This window comes from Mauremys mutica, chromosome 1, assembly GCF_020497125.1.
Source record: "Mauremys mutica isolate MM-2020 ecotype Southern chromosome 1, ASM2049712v1, whole genome shotgun sequence".
Classification (NCBI taxonomy): Eukaryota; Metazoa; Chordata; order Testudines; family Geoemydidae; genus Mauremys; species Mauremys mutica.
Window position 1 is genome coordinate 367,854,200 of NC_059072.1, and position 21,415 is coordinate 367,875,614.

General features: G+C 45.9%; 1 protein-coding gene across 1 annotated transcript; it reads right to left on the reverse strand.

Annotated features, from left to right (window-relative positions):
* Window positions 1-4,510: 4,510 nt before the first annotated feature.
* Window positions 4,511-5,491, reverse strand: LOC123362832 (olfactory receptor 52R1-like). The gene has a single exon (XM_045003332.1). It carries the CDS (start codon window positions 5,489-5,491, stop codon window positions 4,511-4,513), a length of 981 nt encoding a protein of 326 aa, XP_044859267.1.
* Between the last annotated feature and the right edge of the window lie 15,924 nt (window positions 5,492-21,415).

Consider the following 21,415-nt stretch of genomic DNA (forward strand, 5'->3'; position numbering starts at 1 on the left):
GGGGGCGGCCAAACTAACAGTTCCCCAGCACTGCATACAACTACCTTATTGGGGGTGGCAAAACTAAGTCCCCAGCTCCACATAAACTAACCTTACTGGGGGCGGCGAAACAGTTCCCCAGCACCGCTCTGCATCTGATCTTGCTGCACAGTCTATAAGTTCAGATGCCGTGAGGCCAACAGGGACAGCAGGCCCACAGACAGTCCTCCTCCGAAACCCCAATAGAGATTTCAAAAGGTCTCAGACCTTTCTTGTGGTGCAATGGGGTTCGACGGGGAACGATCCGTAGCAGCAGCCAGTGTCTCAGTAGGCGTTGCCATCCTGGACGAGCCCCCAGAATTGTTGGAGAAAAACTTTTGCACAGTTCTTTCCCACTCACTTCACACAATCCTCAGTTCTACAAATCTCACATTATTAGGGTTACCGCTAGCCTGACTCTTGCTATCAGAGACTGGCATGCATTGAAATCCCTGTCAGATCTTGCTCTATTTCCACAACATCCAGATGCTGCTAATCCCCTAGAGGCTGAGTGAACCCCACTGGGATTGCACAGAGCTATATTCTAAGAGGTGCATATCCCTGTGTCGGCCCTCAGCATTGGATGCTGCTACAGATGCTGGGGTGAGAGAGGCGTGGGACACGGCTACCTGAGAGGGATTCCCAGGGAGACACTTCCATCTCAGGATTCACAGGTACCATCTCTTGCTGAGGAGCTCACCTGCTCGACAAACCCAGTGTAACATGTATGTGATGGGATAGAGAGTAAGTCTGTGTCCGTTCCGCTCTTCACATCCTTTAAACTGCCCATGGCCCCTGCCACAGGGAATGAATTTTGTCTCTTTCACAGGGAAAAATGTCACCCTTCGCTGGAGCACCAGTCTGACTGGCTGCCAGCCTGAGGTGGCTGCATTTCAGTGGCACACTGGAGCCTTCAGGATGAAAGGTTTTACTAGAATTACAAGACAAGGCCAAATTCTGAGGCTGTGACCCATACTTTCCTCAGTCCCCAATGACGAAACCCCCACTTGGAGTCAGAACTGAGTCAAGATTTCAGGAGAGAATGTGTGTGAATGTGTGTGAATGCAGAAACTGTCTCCTCCTCCTTTTGCATTTGAGGAAGAGGTGGGATTGCCCTCACTGGCGGAAGAACCCCAGCCATTCATGTTAGCAGTGTCTACACTGATGTGCTACAGCAGCACCACTCTAGCCTCGAGCAGATCTTCCAGAATAGCATCCAGTCTGGATATGCAGAGATGGGGAGTTGGAGAATCCACCATTTTTCTTTGTGGTGTGTCCAAATGACTAATCATCCTCAGTGCTAGGTATTTGGCCCTTATTTCAAACAAGAATGTCTCTTGCTTCAGGCTCCAGCCGTTGGGTCTTGCTCTGCCTTTCTCTGCTAGAATACAGAGACCATTATTACCCATTGATTTCTCCCCAGGAAATTCTCCACTTGATTGTCTTTTTCATAAATGAAGTCCCTCACTCTCCAGCCTTTTCCCCAGCCTCCAATCATTTTTGCAGCTCTTTTTTGTAACCTCCCCAATTTTCCCACATCCTTTTTGAAATGTGGATCCCAGGACTGGACACAGTCAGTTTCACCAATGCCATGGGCAGCGGGAAAAGCGTCTAGCGAGATGGACCCATGCAAACAAAATGTTTTAATACAGGCAAATCCAAAATTATTCTCTCAGAACCAGGAATGCAGGCCTGACCCACAGGCAAGGGCACTTTCTTATGGACTGGGGGGATCCTGAAAAGACCATTCTGCCAATATTTGGGGCATCTGCAGATTTTTTTGCAATGATTTTCTATTTCCATCCAGATCATTGATGGAAACGTTGAATAGCATCAGGCCTTGAACTGGACCCTGCTGAACTCCACTCACCCCATTCACTGACAATGGCCCACTGATAACTGCTTTCTGAGATCGGTTAGTTAGCCAGTTTATATGCGTGTTACATATGCGCTACTGATATTGCACTGTGTTCATTTTTAATCGGTATATTTTCCAATATTAAATCAAATGCCTCTTAGAAATCAAAGTTTATTGCATCTGCACGGTTTCCTTGATCAACCAAATGTGCCCTCTCATTAAAGGATAAAGTCAGATTTATTTGACAAGACTGATTTTCCATAAGCCCTACTGTTGACTGGCATTAATTATAATCCTAGACTTTTATTTTAAATAAATCCCATATCAGTTTTTCTATTGTTTCCTAACCCTCTGAAATCTTTATTAACTTCCCCTTTTAAAATACTTTATATTTAACACAGAATTGTCCTCTCTTTGCTTGTTTTTTTTTAAAACTTTGCTGCTGCATGATTGCATACTTCTGATTCCACATGAGATGCACAGCCTCTCTCGTCTGCCTCAGAACCCTGCTCCTAACCCTCAGCTGCTTTTATTCGGCTTCCTGGTTTCCCTCACCGCTCCGGATTGGCCAGTCAGCCCCGCTGCTGCATCCTGGCTGCACTCACTGTAATCTCCTTGTCAGGTTGCAGCGGCCCCTATTCCAGACCTGGAGTAGAGGGATCCCAGCTGGGGGGAGAGAGGTGGAGATTGTGACATCCTAGCACCCCCATATTCACCGCTGTTTTATAATAATGGCATGTTGTGTGCAAAAGATGCCTTATGAGGTTCCATTCGAAAAGTATTATCCTGTTTAACATAAATATCCTGTTAAAGGCTATGTGCTGTCATTGTATATGAAGTTATGACATTTAGTTATGTACGTGCTACTAAAATATGTTGTGGGATTGGGAAAACCCACAAGCAGCCTTCAGATACAACAAAAAATAGGACAAATGATGTTAATGGCTTATGGAGGAACTGCACAAGGATTAACCCAGGAAATGTGTAAAATAGGAACCTCTCAGCAACGGCATGACTCCAGAACAAGTGAAATCCTAGAAAAGGCACAGGGCAATTATGTGTTCAAGAAATAGTTTTTTTCCGCATCTGGAAAGAAGCAGCATGAGCTACGCGTATCACACGAGATGATGAAACACCTTCCAGTCCATTAGCTGTTAAGGAGGATGTAAAACAGCTTCTACTGTAGAACCTTAGAATTATGAACCACAGAATTATGAGCGCTCGATCAAGCACACAAACCTTTGGAATGAGACGAATACTCAACCTAGGGGTTGGGACTTCTGAGAGGGTCACAAAGTTATTACATGGCGGGTCCTGGGCTGTCACCTCCACCGCAAACCCCACTTTGCCCCTAGCATTTCTAACAGTAAATATATTAAAAAGTGTTTTTTGTTTACAAGGGGGCCACACTCAGAGGCTTGCTGGGTGAAAGGGGTCACCGCTACAAAACTTTATTATTTCTAGGATGCTGCTACCAAAAGACTCTAATTCGGGCCACAGAGTCACATACTGTTTGACCCGGGTTACAGCAAAGGGCTTTCTAGCAATTTGGAAGAAGACATAAAGGGGAGAAATAACAGGATGTCAGCGTTGTCATTCTCCCTATAACAACACACCTGAAAATACCGGAGGAAAAAGACAGAACAGGGGGGCAAATGCTCATCCCAGGCAGAAAGAAGTCAGGCTGCCTGAGAAAGATAACCTGCTTGTACGCCCTAACTGGGTGAGACACTGCTGGATTCAAACACTAACTAGCACATTAAGCTTAGGTTGTGGTTTTGTTTTGTTTCTTATGATAATCTACTTGGATGCTAAAATAAATTTGTTAGTCTTTAAGGTGCCACAAGTACTCCTGGTTTTTTTTTCTACTTGGATCTGTTTCCTTTCACCGATAATCATTTAAAAGCTCTCTCTCTCTCTCTAGCTAAACACCCCTATTTTATATTTTACCAGACGGTGTTGTTTCAAGTGTAAAGAGGAAAGATCTCAGCCCATGCACAAAAGTCGGTGCACATCCGCTTTCCTTTGTCCAAATGGTGGACTGGGTAATAAATTCATACTGGTCAGGTTTTGACCAGGGCAGGACAGTAGAGGTCTGGGATCTTAGGTTGGGTATCTGGGAGTATTGTGGTCGTAGGTTCTCTATTGCAGTTTCATGAGTGGCTGGCCAGGACAGTCGTGAACACATCTAGGGGTGGTCCCTGCCCATAGATGTTGAGGTGAGGCAAGCTTGGAGGGTTTCAGCTTGTCACAATATTACAATGCAAGAGGGAACCCAGAATGGTGAGACAGATGAGTCAGCTCTACCTCAGTTCCAGGTGGCAACCTGAGAGGACCCATTACATAGATGATCCAGATAGTGATGAGGGAGTGTATTGGAGTAGGAGCAGCGGTGGGTATTTTTGGTGAAAAGGTGGGACAAGGGGCAGCTGTCCAGGTGTAACAGATGACCAGTGACAATTATGATTATAATTAGATAGGTGGCAACCCTATGTGTTAATGATGTGTTAATTAGATAGGTGGCAACCCTATGTGTATGGTCACCAGTTCCATAGTATGTTACGCTGAGAAAACACAGTAAGTGATTCAGGGAAGACTGCCCAACACCATGCCACCAACCTGATCTGCATGGACCTAAGACACAGACTTAGAGCAGCAGAAGAAAACTTTAGTCTCTTTATGAGTTAAGATCTGGAGCAGCCTGTCCCGGATCTGTTTGGTCCTCACCCCGTAGATGATGGGATTTAGCATGGGGGGCACAAGGAGGTAAACGTTGGCAATAAAAATGTGAAAATGAAGGGGCAAATTGTGCCCAAATCGGGATGTGAGGGAAGAGAAGAGAGTTGGGATATAAAAGGCTAAGATGACACAGAGGTGGGAGCCGCAGGTCCCAAACGTCTTGAGCCGGGCATCCTTTGTGGGGAGGCTGAAGATGACCCTGAGGATCTGGGTATAGGACACAACAATAAAAAACACATCCAGACCAATCCTACATAATAGCACAAATAGGCCATAGTAACTACTGACGCGGATGTCGGCGCAGGCCAGCTTCACCACTTCCAAGTGCTCACAGTGTGTATGGGGGATGATGTTGGTTTTGCAATACGGCCACCGCCTTGCCAGGAAGGGATAGGGAAGTGCGAGCATGCTGCCACGCAGCACGACGGCCAGGCCAATCTTTATCACCATGCGGTTTGTCAGGATGGTGGAATATCTCAGGGGATGGCAGATGGCTACGTACCGATCCACAGCCATGGCCATGAAGATCCCAGACTCGATCGCTGAGAAGCAGTGAACGAAGTACAGCTGGGTGAGGCAGGCACTGAAATCGATCTCCCTGGAATTGAACCAGAAGATTGCCAGAATTTTGGGTATGGTGGATGTGGACAGGACCAGGTCAGTGACTGCCAGCATGCAGAGGAAATAGTACATGGGCTCATGGAGGCTCGGCTCCCTCTTCACAATGAACAGAATAGTGAAATTTCCCAAGATGACTATGACGTACATGGCGCAGAAGGGGATGGCGATCCAGACATGGGCCATCTCGACCCCAGGAATGCCCAGCAGGATGAAGGTGGAGGGGTTGGTGAATTCAGTTGTGTTGGAATCTGACATGGAGCAAGGGAGAAGTTGTCCAACTCCAAGGCAGAAAGGTGTGTCCTACTTGGATCATACGTTCCCCTGACTTCTTGTATCTAGGGTGATGGTCGCAGTGCAACTGCCTGGATGGAGAGACAATATGAATATCAGACAGTTCATGAATGGGGGCCACTTTAGTGGCAAAGTGAAGACAGCAATAGTAATGGGAAAGCAACATAGAAGAACATAAGTATGGCCGTGCTGGGTGCGACCCAAAGGTCCATTTAGCCCAGTATCCTGTCTGCCATCAGTGGCCAATGCCAGGTGCCGCAGAGGGAGTGAACCTAACAGGTATTGATCAAGTGATCTCTCCCCTGCCGTCCATCACCACCCTCTGACAAACAGAGGCTAGGGACACCATTCCTTACCCATCCTGGCAGGCAAATTAGAAATATCAAGGAAAAATCCATGCTTGGCAGGGATAAGGATCACAAAAAGTTAAAATCCATGCTTGGCAGGGTTAAGGATTTCTTAAGTATATTAAGAAAATAAGAAATCCTAGAAAATATTTCAGTGAGTTCCTAGAAGGGGAAGGAACTTTTAATGTTGAGAAAAGGCAAATGTGTTCAAGAAATAGTTTTGTTCTGCATTTGTAAAGATGAACTGTGATGTACTCATATCACCTCAGGTGAAGAAACACTTTCCAGACCATTAGTATTCAAGGAGGGTGTGAAACAGCATCTACTGTAGAATATGAGAGTTACAAACACCAGAGATCAGGAGCGACTGATAAACCATAAATCCCATTTTGAACCAATACACAATAGGCAAAAGCTGAGCCTCCTCCCACCTCAAAAAGGAGGCAAATACAGGGCAGGTCTCGGTTAAAAGATTTGGCAAGGTTAGGAAACAATGGAAAAGCTCTATGGGATTTAAAAAAAAAAGAATCTAGGAATAAAATTAATGCCAGTCAACAACATGGTTTCTGAAAAACTGGTCTTCTCAAATAATCCCAATTTCTTCATTTTATGAGTACATGTTTGGTTGATGAAGGGAACTGCGCAGATGCACTAAACCTCAATTTCTCTGAGACATTAGATTTAGTAGGGGAAAATATTCAGATAAACAAAAAACACAGTACAATATCAGTAGAGCACACATAAAATGGAATAAAAACTAGCTAACTGACAGATCTCAGAAACCAGTTGTGAATTGACCAATGTCAGGGAATGGGGATGTTTCGAGTGGGGTTCTGCTGGGATTGGTTGTAGGCTGGATGCTATTCAATATTTTCACCCATGATCTGGAAGAAAATGGATAATCGCGGCAAATAAAATTTGTGCAGAACCCAAACATTGGCAGAATGGTTACAATGAGGAGGCCGGGCAGGCACACTGATTGATTTGGAGCTTTTGGTGAGCCGGGCCCATGCAAAATAAAATGTTTTGATACACTCAAATGCAGAGTTATCATCTTGGAACAGGGAATGCCGGCCTGATCCTCAGACTAGGGCACTGTATTATGGGTCACTATGGACACCCAACTCATCGTGAGATCCCAGTGGGATGCTGTGGCCGAAAGGGCTCATGCAATCCTTTAATGCATAAACAGGAGAGTGGGGAGTTGAAGCAGGGGCAGGATTTTACCTCTGCAAATGCACCGGTGTAAGCGACTGTGTCCAGTTCTGGGTCCTCATTTCAAAAGGGATGTGGAAAAATTGGAGAAGGTGCAGAAAAGACCCACAGAAATGATTTGAGGTGGGAGAAAATGCTGGTCAGAGAGAGAGAGAGAGACTTGAAGAATTTGATTTATTTATCTTTGTCAAGGTTCCTCCCCCACTCTGAACTTTAGGGTACAGATGTGGGGACCTGCATGGACACTTCTAAGCTTAATTACTAGCTTAGATCTGGTAACACTGCCACCATCCAGAAATGTCAATGTCTGGAACACTTTCTGTCTCCCCAAAACCTTCCCCTCCCTGGGCCGCCTTGAGAGGCTTTTTCACCAAGTTCCTGGTGAACATCGATCCAACCCTTTGGATCTTAAGACAAGGAGAATTTAACGATCACCCCTACCTTCTCTCACCAATTCCTGGAGAGTCCAGATCCAATCCTCTTGGATCTTAACACAAGGAAAAAATCAATCAGGTTCTTAAAAAGAAAACTTTTAATTAAGGAAAGAAAGGTAAAAGTTCTCTCTGTAAAATCAGGATGGAAAATACTTTACAGAGTAATCAGATTGAGATAGCCCAGAGGAACCCCCTCTAGCCTCAGATTCAAAGTTACAGCAAACAGAGATAAAATCTTCTCAGCAAAAAGGAACATTTACAAGTTGAGAAAACAAAAAAAAGAATAACACACTTTGCCTGGCTATTACTTACAAGTTTGAAACATGAGAGACTGATTCAGAAAGATTTGGAGATTCTGGATTGATATCTGGTCCCTCTTAGTCCCAAGAGTGAACAACACCCAAAACAAAGAGCACAAACAAAAGACTTCCCCCCACCAAGATTTGAAAGTATCTTGTCCCCTTATTGGTCCTCTGGTCAGGTGTCAGCCAGGTTTACTGAGCTTCTTCACTCTTTACAGGTAAAAGAGACGTTAACCCTTAACTATCTGTTTATGACAATCTTATACAGAGGTATCGGGCTCTTTAATCTTGCGGAGAAAGGCAGAGCAAGGCCCAATGGCTGGAAACTGAAGTCAGGCAAATTCCAGTTTGAAATAAGGGCCAAATGTTTAGCACTGAGGGAGACTAACCGCTGGAGAACACTGCAAAGAGAAATGGTGGATTCTCCAACTACGCATGTCTGCAGACCCAGCTGAGTACGGTGTCCAATTTTGATCGTGACTGTATAGAAGGGTGGAGGGAACCTGGAAAGGATCCAGAGGGAAGGCACAAAGATATTCCAAAGGATGCAGTGCAAGCCGTATGAAAAAGCTAAAGGAACCAAGTGTGCTTAGTTTGGAAAAGAGGAGATTGGAATGGGGACATGGCAGAAGTCTTCAGGTACTTGAAAGGCTGCCATAAAGAAAGTGGAGGAAAGTTGTTCTCTCCTGCCGCAGAGACCAGGACCAGAGGCAATGGGTTAAAACTACAGCAGAGCAGATTTAGATTAAATTTCAGGAAAAACCTCCTAACTGTAACAACAGGATGACAATGGAACAGACAACTCGGATGCTTATGGAAGCTCCTTAGCTGGATGTATTCAAAAGAAGAAGGGACGGCCATCTGCCTCTGATGGTTTAGAATGAACACCTCCTGCATCTTGGCAGGGGGTCAGATTACATGACCCTTGTGGTGCATTATCGTGCAGAGTCTCTGTGAGTCTGCAATGTACAATCCTGGTGTGAACCAGGCCTTGGTGACACACAAGTTAGGGGCTCAATACAGGGGTAATTGACTGACATTTAGTGGTCTGTGCTATACAGGAGGACAGACTGGTGCCTTCTAACCGTATATTCCATGAATCTATCAATAAAGAAAGCAGATCAGGCATTTACATTTACTGTGTCTCATAACACTCGAACAAGAGAACATTCAGTTCCATTTACTGTCTGAACATAGGACATAATCCATAATTTATAATATGACATATTACATAATCCATATTTGGCCTGTGGAACTGCTTGCCACAGACAAGGAGGGAAGAGCTTAGTTAAATGGGATTCACAAATGGATTGACAATTGGAGGTGTCTTTGGTGGTAAAACCTTTAATTAGGTTGTCTGATACCTTCAGAGGTAACACCTCAGTTTCAGCTGAATTTTTGCAGTCTTCAAGCATTAGGAGTGAAATTTCCCAAGTTGGATGTTTGCTTATGGCGGAATTGTTTTTTGAAATTTTCAGGCATGACAGTTCAGCTGACTACTCGAATGAAGCTAGGAGAACATATGTCTTAACCATTTTGTTCCAACTCCATGGTCTCCAGCAGATAAAAGTCCGGTAACAGTCCCACCTACCCACACATCCAGCCCCCTCCCAGTTAACAGCCAGAGCCCTGAGATTCAAGAGAAGGAGGTGACAGTCTCTGCCTATTAACACACATCTGTCTTCTCAGGTCTTTACTCAGTTCTTATCCAGGGGAGTTTTCCCAAAGGGGGGTCCGAGCGAACTATGGGCCATGGCATCAGAATTTGGCCTTGTATTGTACTTCTACCACCTTTAATCCTGAATGCTGCCCTGTGGCACAGAAATACACCCACCTCCACGCTGAATGGTATCAGCCGGGATGGGCAGGGATGCTAATCAAAGGAAGACATTTTGGCCAGTGCTATTGGAGCAAACTCATCCCCTGTGGCAAGGGCCCTGGGATGTTTAATGGCTCTGCAGAGCGGAATGCACCAAAAACTTACAAAAAAAACAGGAGTACTTGTGGCACCTTAAAGACTAACAAATTTATTTTAGCATGAGCTTTCGTGAGCTAAAGCTCACTTCTTCGGATGCATAGAATGGAACACACAGACAGGAGATATTTATACACACAGAGAACATGAAAAGGTGGAAGTATGCATACCAACAGGCAGAGTCTAATCAATTGAGATGAGCTATCGTTAGCAGGAGGAAAAAAAACTTTTTGAAGTGATAATTAAGATGGCCCATAGAAGGTGTGAGGAGAACTTAACATAGGGAAATAGATTCAATTGGTGTAATGACCCAACCATGTACTCCTGTTTTTTTTGCGGATGCAGACTAACACGGCTGCTACTCCAAAAACTTAAACTGTATCCCATGACGCCCACGTTGCACTGAGTTTGTAAAGCAGGTGAGTGCCTCAGGAAGAGATGGTACCTGTGAATTCTGAGACAGAAATGTCTTCCCTCTCTCACCGCAGCATCTCCGGCAACATCCCACGCTGAGACCCGACACAGGGGTTTGCACCATTTATAATATAGCTCTGTGCAATCCCCAGGGGATTCATTCAGCCTCTAGAAGAGAAGCGGCACCTTAATGTAAACAGGCTGGAGTAAAGCTGGTCTGCACTTCTGTGTTATTTAACCAGCTTTCGGAGTAAACAGTAATTAAGGGACCTTCCTTAAGGGAGATGAGAACTCTTCGGCTCTCTGCTGAGCCACAGAGGAATGGGCTGCTCTGTGTATTTGTGTATATATAAAATTCTAATTGATAAGGAAGAAAAAAGGGATAACACCTACGTCTGTATAGGGAATGATACCCTGTAAATTGCCAGGAGGGATGGGTAGATAGTAGACAAACAGATCTGGAGATAATGACTGAGGGGAGACACAAACAGTTAGATCAGATACCAGTAATTCTTATCAGTAACTATCATCATCCTGTGCAACACCTTTCTCTGAAGGATTAAAAGAGCACCTAACAAAGGGAAAGTCTCTATTGACGAATCCCCGTTATTCATATAGGTAAACTGAGACACTGTGAGACGTAAATTGGCAAAGGCCACACAGAGATTGATGGCATGATGACAGACAAAACCCAGAAGTCCTGACTCCCCTTCCATAATCACGGTCTCTCCATCACGCCAAGAGGGAAATTGACTCCCGCTCTGGCAGGGACTGTTCATTGGGTGGGATGCAGAGGGAAGGCAGGAAGAGGGAGCCTGAGGTTCTCTTCTCAAGGTGAATGTGAGGTTTCCAGAACTAGCTGGAGGTTGTGAGATCCCTCTCATGTGAGCTGTGAACTTCAAGACTTCCCATTATCTCCCACTCGGTAACTTTCCAATGCATCACTCCATGCATCTGAAGAAGTGAGGTTTTTTTACCCACGAAAGCTTATGCCCAAATAAATCTTTTAGTCTTTAAGGTCCCACCAGACTCCTTGTTGTTTCTATGGATACAGACTAACACAGCTACCCCTCTATACATTACTCACACCTTGGTCCAGAGAGCGATGTGGGTACAAAGAAGGTGGAGAAAGCAGAGCACTGGTGGACGAAACACCACCTGTAGAGGGCGCTCCACAGGTGGACTGAGCTAATTCCCAGAGCGACCAGCAGGAGGTGCCATGGTGGGGATTCTGCACTCCCATTACATGCTGGAAAAAGTCTATAACTTAGGCCTGGTCTTCCACTCAAGGGTCACTTAGCCAGGACCCAGAGAAGTGGGTGGGCCCATAACACCCCCCATTTTGCCCCACTGGATGCTGGTGGGACTGGCCAGATAAAGGACTGCAGCTTGGCACTGCAGCACAGGGCTGAACTGTGGCCAGTGGATACCCTCGGAAGCGGGGAGAACGGAGTTGGGGGCATGGCTGGGGGGCTGTGTCCTAAAGAGGACACCGTGGTCCAGAGAGCAACGTGGGTCCAGAGAAGATGGAGAAAGCAGAGCAACGGCAGCGAGACACCACCTGCAGAGGGAGCTCCATACCTGGACTGAGCTAATTCCCAGAGCGACCAGCAGGAGGTGCCATGGTGGGGATTCTGCACTCCCATTACATGCTGGAAAAAGTCTATAACTTAGGCCTGGTCTACACTGTGAGTTTATACCAAATTTAGCAGCATTAAACTGAATTAACCCTGCACCCATCCACACAACAAAGCCCTTTATATTGATATAAAGGGCTCTTAATTCTGGTATCTGTAATCCTCCCCGATGAAGGGAGTAGCGCTGAAATCGGTATTGCCATGTGGGATTAGGGTTAGTGTGGCCGCAATTTGATGGTATTGCCTCCAGGTGCTATCCCACAGTGCAATCTGAACTCATATGCACTGGCCAGGTAGACAAAAAATGTCCCGCGAACTTTTGAATTTCATTTCCTGTTTGCCCAGCGTGGAGCGCCGATCAGAACGGGTGACCATGCAGTCCCAGAATCCAAAAAAGCTCTAGCATGGACCATACGGGAGTTACTGGATCTGATCACTGTATGGGGAGACTAATCTGTGCTATCAGAGCTCCGTTACAGAAGACGAAATGCCAAAGCATTTGAAAAAATCTCCAAGGCTATGATAGACAGAGGCCACAGCAGGGACTCAGCTGCGTGACAAGCGTAACAGAAAGCCAAAGAATCAAATGGACGCTCATGGAGGGAGGGAGGGGGGACTGAGGACTCAAGCTATCCCACAGTTCCCACAGTCTCCAAAAATATTTGCTTTCTAGGCTGAGCTCCTAATGCCTGAAGGGTCAAAAACATTGTTGCAGGTGGTTCAGGGTATATGTCGTCAATTCCCCCCCCCCGCCGCTCAGAAAGTATATGGAAAAAAATTGTTTCTCGCCTTTTTTCAATGTCACCGTATGTCTATTGGATGCTGCTTGTAGACGCGGTGCCGCAGTGCTAAACAGCAGCATCCCCTCCTCTCCTCTCCCTGATGGCAGACGGTGCAATAGGACTCATAGTCGTCATCATCCTCCCATGAGTGCTCCTGGCTGGCCTCGGTGAGGTTGGCCGGGGATGCCTGGGCGAAAATGGGAATGACTCCCGGTCATTCCCTTCTTTAAGTTTTGTCTCTTGGAGATTCAGTCCTGCCTGGTATATAATAGCAGCTGGAGGCTGCGCTCCCCCTACCCCCTTTAATGTCTAGTGGAGATTCAGTCCTGCCTGGTATATCATAGCAGCTGGAGGCTGCCTCCCCCTTATTTTATCTCAATAAAGTCAGTGTTTCTTATTCATGCATTCTTTATGACTTCATCACACTAATGGGGTGATAACAGGAGGGGTGGGTGAGAAGAGAAACAACGGGTGGGGTAGTTGCAGGGGCACCCCCTAATATGGCATGCGGCTCATCATTTTTGCGGGATCTCTGGGGCTCTGACATGGAGCGGCTGTCCTCTCTGGTTCTTTCGTAGACTTGCCCCATATTCTAGGCAGGACTGACTCTACTTTTAGACAAAACGTAAAGAAGGGAATGACCTGGGGAGTCATTCCCATTTTTGTCCATGCGCCCCCAGCCGACCTCAGCGAGGCCAGCCAGGAGCACCCATGAAAGCAGCAAACGGTGCAATAGGGCTGGTAACCATCTCTGCTACCTTGCAAGGCAAGTGAATGCTGCTGTGTAGCACTGCAGTACCGCGTCTGTCAGCAGCATCCAGTACACATACAGTGAGAGTGAAAAAAGGCTAAATGGGCTCCAGGGTTGCCATGCTATGGTGTCTGCCAGGGCAATCCAGGGAAAAGGGCATGAAATGATTGTCTGTCGTTGCTTTCATGGAGGGAGGACTGACTGATGACATTTACCCATAATCACCCGTGACACTGTTTTTGCCCCATCATGCATTGGGATCTCAACCCAGAATTCCAATGGGTGGGGGATAGCTATGGGATAGCTACCCACAGTGCAACGCTCCAGAAATCGACGCTAGCCTCGGTACATGGACGCACACCGCCGAATTAATGTGCTTAGTATGGCCACGTGCACTCGAATTTATATAATCTGTTTCCAAATACAGGTTTCTGTAAAAGCAGAATAACCCCGTAGTGTAGACATGCCTGCACCCAGGGCTGAGCAGCAAACCAACAATGAGTATTCCCATCCCTAAGCCAAGGCAGGACACCAAAAAGTTTATGACTCAGATCTGTGTTGAGGGCCAAGAAGCAAGACAGTGCGGAACCCTAGCTCCAGTGGATGGCCAAGTATTGCTGGTTCCTTGGCCTAGAGAGGTGGGAATGCCACACCATGGGGGGCAAGGTTAGGGGAGCATCGGTGTGATGTTATTGACAGAATCTGTAACTGTATAGATCATTGTTGCAACCACTGTCTGAGTAGAGAGTCTACATATCCAGACATTCCTTCAGTGAGAGTGTGGATCTTGGGTAGTAGATAAAACAACCCTGGTCGGGGCTCTAACACCAGAATAAATCAACAAACTCTTAGAGCCCCGACCAGGGTTATACTTTCTACTACCCAAGATCCACAAACCCGGAAATCCTGGACGCCCCATCATCTCGGGCATTGGCACTCTCACTGAAGGAGTGCCTGGATATGTGGACTCTCTATTCAGACCCTATGCCACCAGCACTCCCAGCTATCTCCGTGACACCACTGATTTCCTGAGGAAACTACAATGCATTGGTGACCTTCCAGAAAACACCATCCTAGCCACCATGGATGTAGAGGTTCTCTACATCCCACCCACAGATGGAATACAAGCAGTCAGGAACAGTATCCCTGATGATGCCACAGCACAACTGGTTGCTGAGCTCTGTGCCTTTATCCTCACACACAACTATTTCAAATTTGATGACAATATATATCTCCAGATCAGTGGCATCGCTATGGGCACTCGCATGGCCCCACAATATGCCAATTAGGTCCATCTTGGGGTCCCAGGAGCCCCACATCCGCCTTGGGGGGTCAGAGCCCCATCTGTGCCTCCCTCCATTCCCCAGCCACCCCCCAAAAACTCCCTCTCTCCCCCCAGCGTCTCCTCCCCCAGCCTTTGTTCAGCTTCCGGGGGAAGAGGTGTCACGTGGCTCCAACCCCTTCCTGGGTTCTCACCTTACCTGCTCAGCGACTCTCCCTCCAACAGTCTCCCATCCCCCAATGCAGATCGTCCTCCCAGGCCAACAACCCCCACTCAGCATTCACTGGCCACAGTAAGAACAGCCCCAGTTCATCACACAGATAAAAAGGGGAATTCTGAGCTAGGCTTTGAGAAGCGGGGAGGCTGCCATATGCAGAGTGACTGAGAAGTCTAGGACTGTTTAGAGAAGAGACAAACAAGGGAGCATATTTTTGAGGAAAGGGAAAAAAAGACTGGAGCTAATTACATTACATTCAAATTGAGAAACAGAGAAGAGTCCCCACCCAATAATATCTATAGACACTTAGTGCTTCAAAAGGGATAATTCCCCAAAGCTGAAGCAAATTATCAGAAAAAACTGACTGGGAGGAAAAGTTGGACAGAAAAATGGGAATGAAAATTGGATGTTCTTGAACAAGAGTTTTGGATACCCTAAAAAGTCATGATTCCACAGTCAAGAAAGTGGACAACTTTGGCTAAAAACCCACTTTAGTGGCAAAGTGAAGGCAGCAGTTAGGCAGGGGAGAGCAACGTATAACACATGGGAGAAAAGAAAAATAGATAGCAAGCAATACAAATTAGAAGTTTTGAAAATTGATCAGGGAAGTTAAAGATATCAAAGAAAAATCCATGCTTGGCTGAGTTAAGGATCACAAAAAGGACATTATTAAGTATATTAAGAAAAAAAAGAAACTCTAGAAAATATATAAGTGAGCTCCTAGAATGGTAAAGGAAACTTTTTAATTTTCCAGAAAAGGCAGATGTGTTCAAGAAATAGTTTTGTTCTGCATTTGGAAAGAAGCAGCGTGATATACTCATATCACCTCAGGGGATGAAACACTTTTCAGGCCATTAGTAGTCAAGCAGGGTATGAAACAGCCTCTACAATAAAAACTTAGAGTTATAAACACCAGAGTTACAGAGCGACTGATAAACCACAAATTTCCTTTGGAATCAGTACACAATATGCAAAAGCAGAGCCCCCTCCCATCTCAAAAAGGAGGCAAATAGAGGGCAGGCCTCTGTTAAATATTAAACTATTTTTTAAAAAGGGAAATTTCAAAATAAAAAGATTTGACAAGGTTAGAAAACAATGGAAAAGCTGTTATGGGATTATTGAAAAAAACAGTTAAGATTATAATTAATACCAGTCAACAACATGGTCTATGGAAAACAGGTTTTGTAAAATAATCTCAATTCTTTCATTATATAAGAGTTCATGTTTGGTTGATGAAGGGAACTGAGCAGATGCGCTAAACCTTAATTTCTCTGAGACATTAGATTTAGTAGGGGAAAATATTCAGATAAACAAAGAAACACTCTATGATATCAGTAGAGAACACATAAAATGGAATAAAAACTAGCTAACTGACAGATCTCAGAAACCATTTAGCACTGCATCCGAGGGTGCTAAAGGAGTTGGCCAATGAGATTGCAGAGCCATTGGCCATTATCTTTGAAAAATCATGGTGATCGGGGCAGGTCCCGGATGACTAGAAAAAAGCTAATGTAGTGCCCATCTTTAAAAAAGGGAAGAAGGAAGATCCAGGAAACTACAGGCCAGTCAGTCTCACCTCAGTCCCTGGAAAAATCATGGAACAGGCCCTCAAGGAATCAGTTCTGAACCACTTAAAGGAGGGGAAAATGATCAGGATCAGTCAGCATGGATTCACCAAGGGAAAGTCATGCCTGACTAACCTAATTGCCTTCTATGATGAGATAACCGGCTCTGTGGATGAGGGGAAAGCAGTGGATGTGCTCTTTCTGGACTTCAGCAAAGCCTTTGATACAGTCTCCCACAGTATTCTTGCCAGCAAGTTAAAGAAGTATGGGCTGGATGAATGGACGGTAAGGTGGATAGAAAACTGGCTAGATGGTCGGGCTCAACGGGTAGTGATCAATGGTTCCATGTCTACTTGGCAGCCAGTATCAAGTGGAGTGCATCAAGGGTCGGTGCTGGGGCCAGTTTTGTTCAATATCTTCATTAACGATCTGGAGGATGGTGTGGACTGCACCCTTAGCAAGTTTGCAGATGACACTAAACTGGGAGGAGTGGTTGATACGCTGGGGATAGGGTAGGGATAGGATACAGAGGGACCTAGAAAAATTAGAGGATTGGGCCAAAACAAATATGATGAGGTTCAACAAGGACAAGTGCAGAGTCCTACACTTAGGATGGAAGAATCCCATGCACTGCTACAGACTAGGGACCGAATGGCTGGGCAGCAGTTCTGCAGAAAAGGACCTAGGGGTTACGGTGGACGAAAAGCTGAATATGAGTCAACAGTGTGCCCTTGTTGCCAAGAAGGCTAATGGCATTTTGGGTTGTATAAGTAAGGCCATTTCCAGCAGATCGAGGGATGTGATCATTCCCCTCTATTCAGCACTGGTGAGGCCTCATTTGGAGTACTGTGTCCAGTTTTGGGCCCCACACTACAAGAAGGATGTGGATAAATTGGAGAGAGTCCAGCGGAGGGCAACAAAAATAATTAGGGGGCTGGAGCACATGACTTATGAGGAGAGGCTGAGGGAACTGGGATTGCTTAGCCTGCAGAAGAGAAGAATGAGGGGGGTTTTGATAGCTGCTTTCAACTACCTGAAAGGGGGTTCCAAAGAGGATGGATCTAGACTGTTCTCAGTGGTAGAAGATGACAGAACAAGGAGTAATGGTCTCAAGTTGCAGAGGGGGAGGTTTAGGTTGGACATTAGGAAAAACTTATCACTAGTAGGGTGGTGAAGCACTGGAATGGGTTACCTAGGGAGGTGGTGGAATCTCCTTCCTTAGAGGTTTTTAAGGTCAGGCTTGGCAAAGCCCTGGCTGGGATGATTTAGTTGGGTTTGGTCCTGCTTTGAGCAGGGGGTTGGACTAGATGACCTCCTGAGGTCTCTTCTAACCCTGAGATTCTATGATTTGTGAATTAGGTAATAATTGGAGATAGGTCAATCTCCTAAACCTGGAAGGGATCATAAAAGGTCATCAAGTCCAGCCCCCTGCCTTCATTAGGAAGACCAATTTTTGCCCCAGATCGCTAAGTGGCCTTCTCAAGGATTGAACTCATAACTCTGGGTTTAGCAGGCCAATGCTCAAACCACTGAGCTATCCCTGCCCCCTACCATTGTCAGGGATGGGGATGTTTCTAATGGGGTTCTGCTGGGATCAGTTCTAGGCTGGATGCTATTCAATATTTTCACCCATGATCGTGAAGAAAGTGGATAATCACTGCAAATAAAATTTGTGGAGAACCCAAACATTGGCAGAGTGGTTACAACGAGGAGGCCGGGGGAGGCACACTGATTGATCTGGTGCTTTTGGTGAGCCGGGCCTATGCAAAATAAAATGTTTTGGTACACTGTAATGCAGAGTTATCATCTTGGAACAGGGAATGGCGGCCTGATCCTCAGACTAGGGCACTGTATTATGGGTCACTATGGACACCCAACTTATTGTGAAATCCCAGTGGGACGCCGTGGCTGAAAGGGCTCATGCAATCCTTTAATGCATAAAGACTAGAGTGGGGAGTTGAAGCAGGGGAAGGATTTTACCTCTGCAAATGAACTGGTGTAAGCGACTGTGTCCAGTTCTGGGTCCTCATTTCAAAAGGGATGTTGAAAATTGGAGAGGGTGCAAAAAGACCCACAGAAATGATTTGAGGTGGGTTAGACAGAGAGAGAGAGAGACTTAAAGAACTTGATTTATTTATCTTATATAGAGGTATCGGGCTCTTTAATCTAGTGGAGAAAGGCAGAGCAGTGCCAATGGCTGGATACTGAAACCAGACAAATTCCAGTTCGAAATAAGAGCCAAATATTTAGCAATGAGGGAGACTAACCACTGGAGAACACTGCAAAGAGAAATGGAGGATTCTTCAACTCCGCATGTCTGCAGACCCAGAGTGGATGCTCTCCCAGAAGATCTGCTTGAGGGGTTCACTGAACTTAAGATGCTACAAAGGTTCTGTCTTACTGCTTCAGTGTAGACACTACTTACACCGACAGCAGGGGTTGTCTTTTCAGTGTAGGTAATTCACCGCCCCCCCACCCCCCGCGAGTGCTGGTAGCTAGTTCAGTGGATGAATTCCTCCCTTGACCTCATGCTGTCTATACCAAGCTTAGGTAGATATAGCTTCATCTTTTAGGGGAGTGGATTTTTTATTTTTTATATTCCAAGGGATGCAGTGCAAGCCGGATGAACAAGCTAAAGGAACCGGGTGTCTTTAGTTTGGAAAAGAGGAGATTGAAGGGGGGACATGACACCAGTCTTCAGTTACTTGAAAGGCTGCATAAAAAAGTGGAGGAAAGTTGTTCTCTCCTGCCACGGAGAGCAGGATCAGAGTCAATGGGTTCAAAGTACAGCACAGCAGATTTAGATTAAATTTCAGGAAAAACCTACTAACTGTAACAACAGGTGGACAAAAAGGAGGAGGGACAGCCATCTGCCTGGGATGGTTTAGGCTGAACACCTGCATCTTGGCAGGGGGTGAGACTAGGTGACCCTTCTGGTGCATTATCGTGCAGTATCAGAGGGGTAGCCGTGTTAGTCTGGATCTGTACAAGCAGCAAAGAGTCCTGTGGGACCTTATAGACTAACAGACGTATTGGAGCATGAGCTTTCGTGGGCGAATACCCACTTCGTCGGATGCAGTGTCTCTATGAGTCTGCAATGTAAAATCCTGGTGTGAACCAGGCCTTCGTGATACACAAGTTAAGGGGCTCAGTACAGGGGTAACTGGGTGAAATGTAATGGTCTGTGATATACAAGAGGACAGACTGGATGATCTAATGGTGTCTTCTACTCATAGACCCCATGAATCTATCAATAAAGAAAGCAGATCAGGCATTTACATTTACTGTGTCTCATAACACACGAACAAGAGAACATTCAGTTCCATTTACAGTCTGAACATACGACACAATCCATATTTAATAATATGACATATTACATATTCCATATTTGGTCTGTGGAACTGCTTGCCACAGACATGGAGTGAAGAGCTAAGCTGAATGGGATTCACAAATGGATTGACAATTGGCGGTGGCTTTGGTGGCACCAGCTTTAATTAAGGCTGTCTGAAACCTTCAATGAGAAGACCTCAGTTTCAGCTGAAGTTTTCCAGTCTTCAAGCATTAGGAGTGAAATTTCCCATGCTGGATGTCTGCCTACAGCTGAATTGTTTTTTGAAACTTTCAGGCATGACAGTTCAGCCGACTACTTGAATGAAGCTAGGAGAACATACCGTATGTCTTAACCGTGTTGTTCCACCTTCATGCTCTCCAGCAGATTAAAATCCGGTAACAGTCCCACCTACCCACCCACACAACCCCCTCCCAGTTAACAGCCAGAGCCCTGAGATTCAAGAGAAGGAGGTGACAGTCTCTGCCTATTAACACACTTCTGTCTTCTCAGGTCTTTACTCAGTTCTTATCCAGGGGAGTTTTCCCATACTGGGGCCTGAGTGAACTATGGACCATGGCATCAGAATTTGGCCTTGTATTGTACTTCTACCACCTTTAATCCTGAATGCTGCCCTGTGCCACAGAAATACACCCACCTCCACGCTGAATGGCATCAGCCGGGATGGGCAGGGATGCTAATCAAAGGAGGACATTTTGGCCAGTGCTACTGGAGCAAACACATCCCCTGTGGCAAGGGCCCTGGGATGTTTAATGGCTCTGCAGAGCGGAATGGACCACAAACTTACACTGTATCCCATGACGCCCACGTTGCACTGAGTTTGTAAAGCAGGTGAGTGCCTCAGGAAGAGATGGTACCTGTGAATTCTGAGATGGAAATTTCTTCCCTGGGAATCCCCCTCAGGAAGCCGTGTCGCACACCTCTCTCACCCAGTATCAGCAGCAACATCCCACGCTGAGACCCGACACAGGGGTGTGCACCATTTATAATATAGCTCAGTGCAATCCCAGTGGGATTCATTAAGTCTCTAGCAGAGAAGCGTAACCGTAATACCACCTACATCTGTATAGGGAATGATATCCTGTAAATTGCCAGGAGGGATGGGTAGACAGTAGAAAAACAGATCGGGAGATTGAGGGGAGACACAAAGAGACTCTACTAATACACAGGACTGTTGCTATGGATGTCAGAGATCAGTAATCCTTATCAGTAACTATCAACATCCTGTGCAACACCTTTCTCTGAAGGATTAACAGAAAACATAACAAAGGGAAAGTCTCTATGAACGTATCCCCATTATTCATATAGGTAAACTGAGACACTGTGAGACGTACATTGGCCAAGGCCACGCAGAGATTGATGGTATAATGACAGACAAAACCCAGCAGTCCTGACTCCCCTTCCATAATCATGGTCTCTCCATCACACCAAGAGGGAAATTGACTCCCGCTCTGGCAGGGACTGTTCGTTGGGTGGGATGCAGAGGGATGGCAGGAAGAGGGACCCTGATCCTGCACCATCTTCTCAAGGTGAATATGAGGTTTCCAGAACGAGCTGGAGATTGTGAGATCCCTCTCATGTGAGCTGTGAAATCCGAGACTCCACATCAACCCCCACT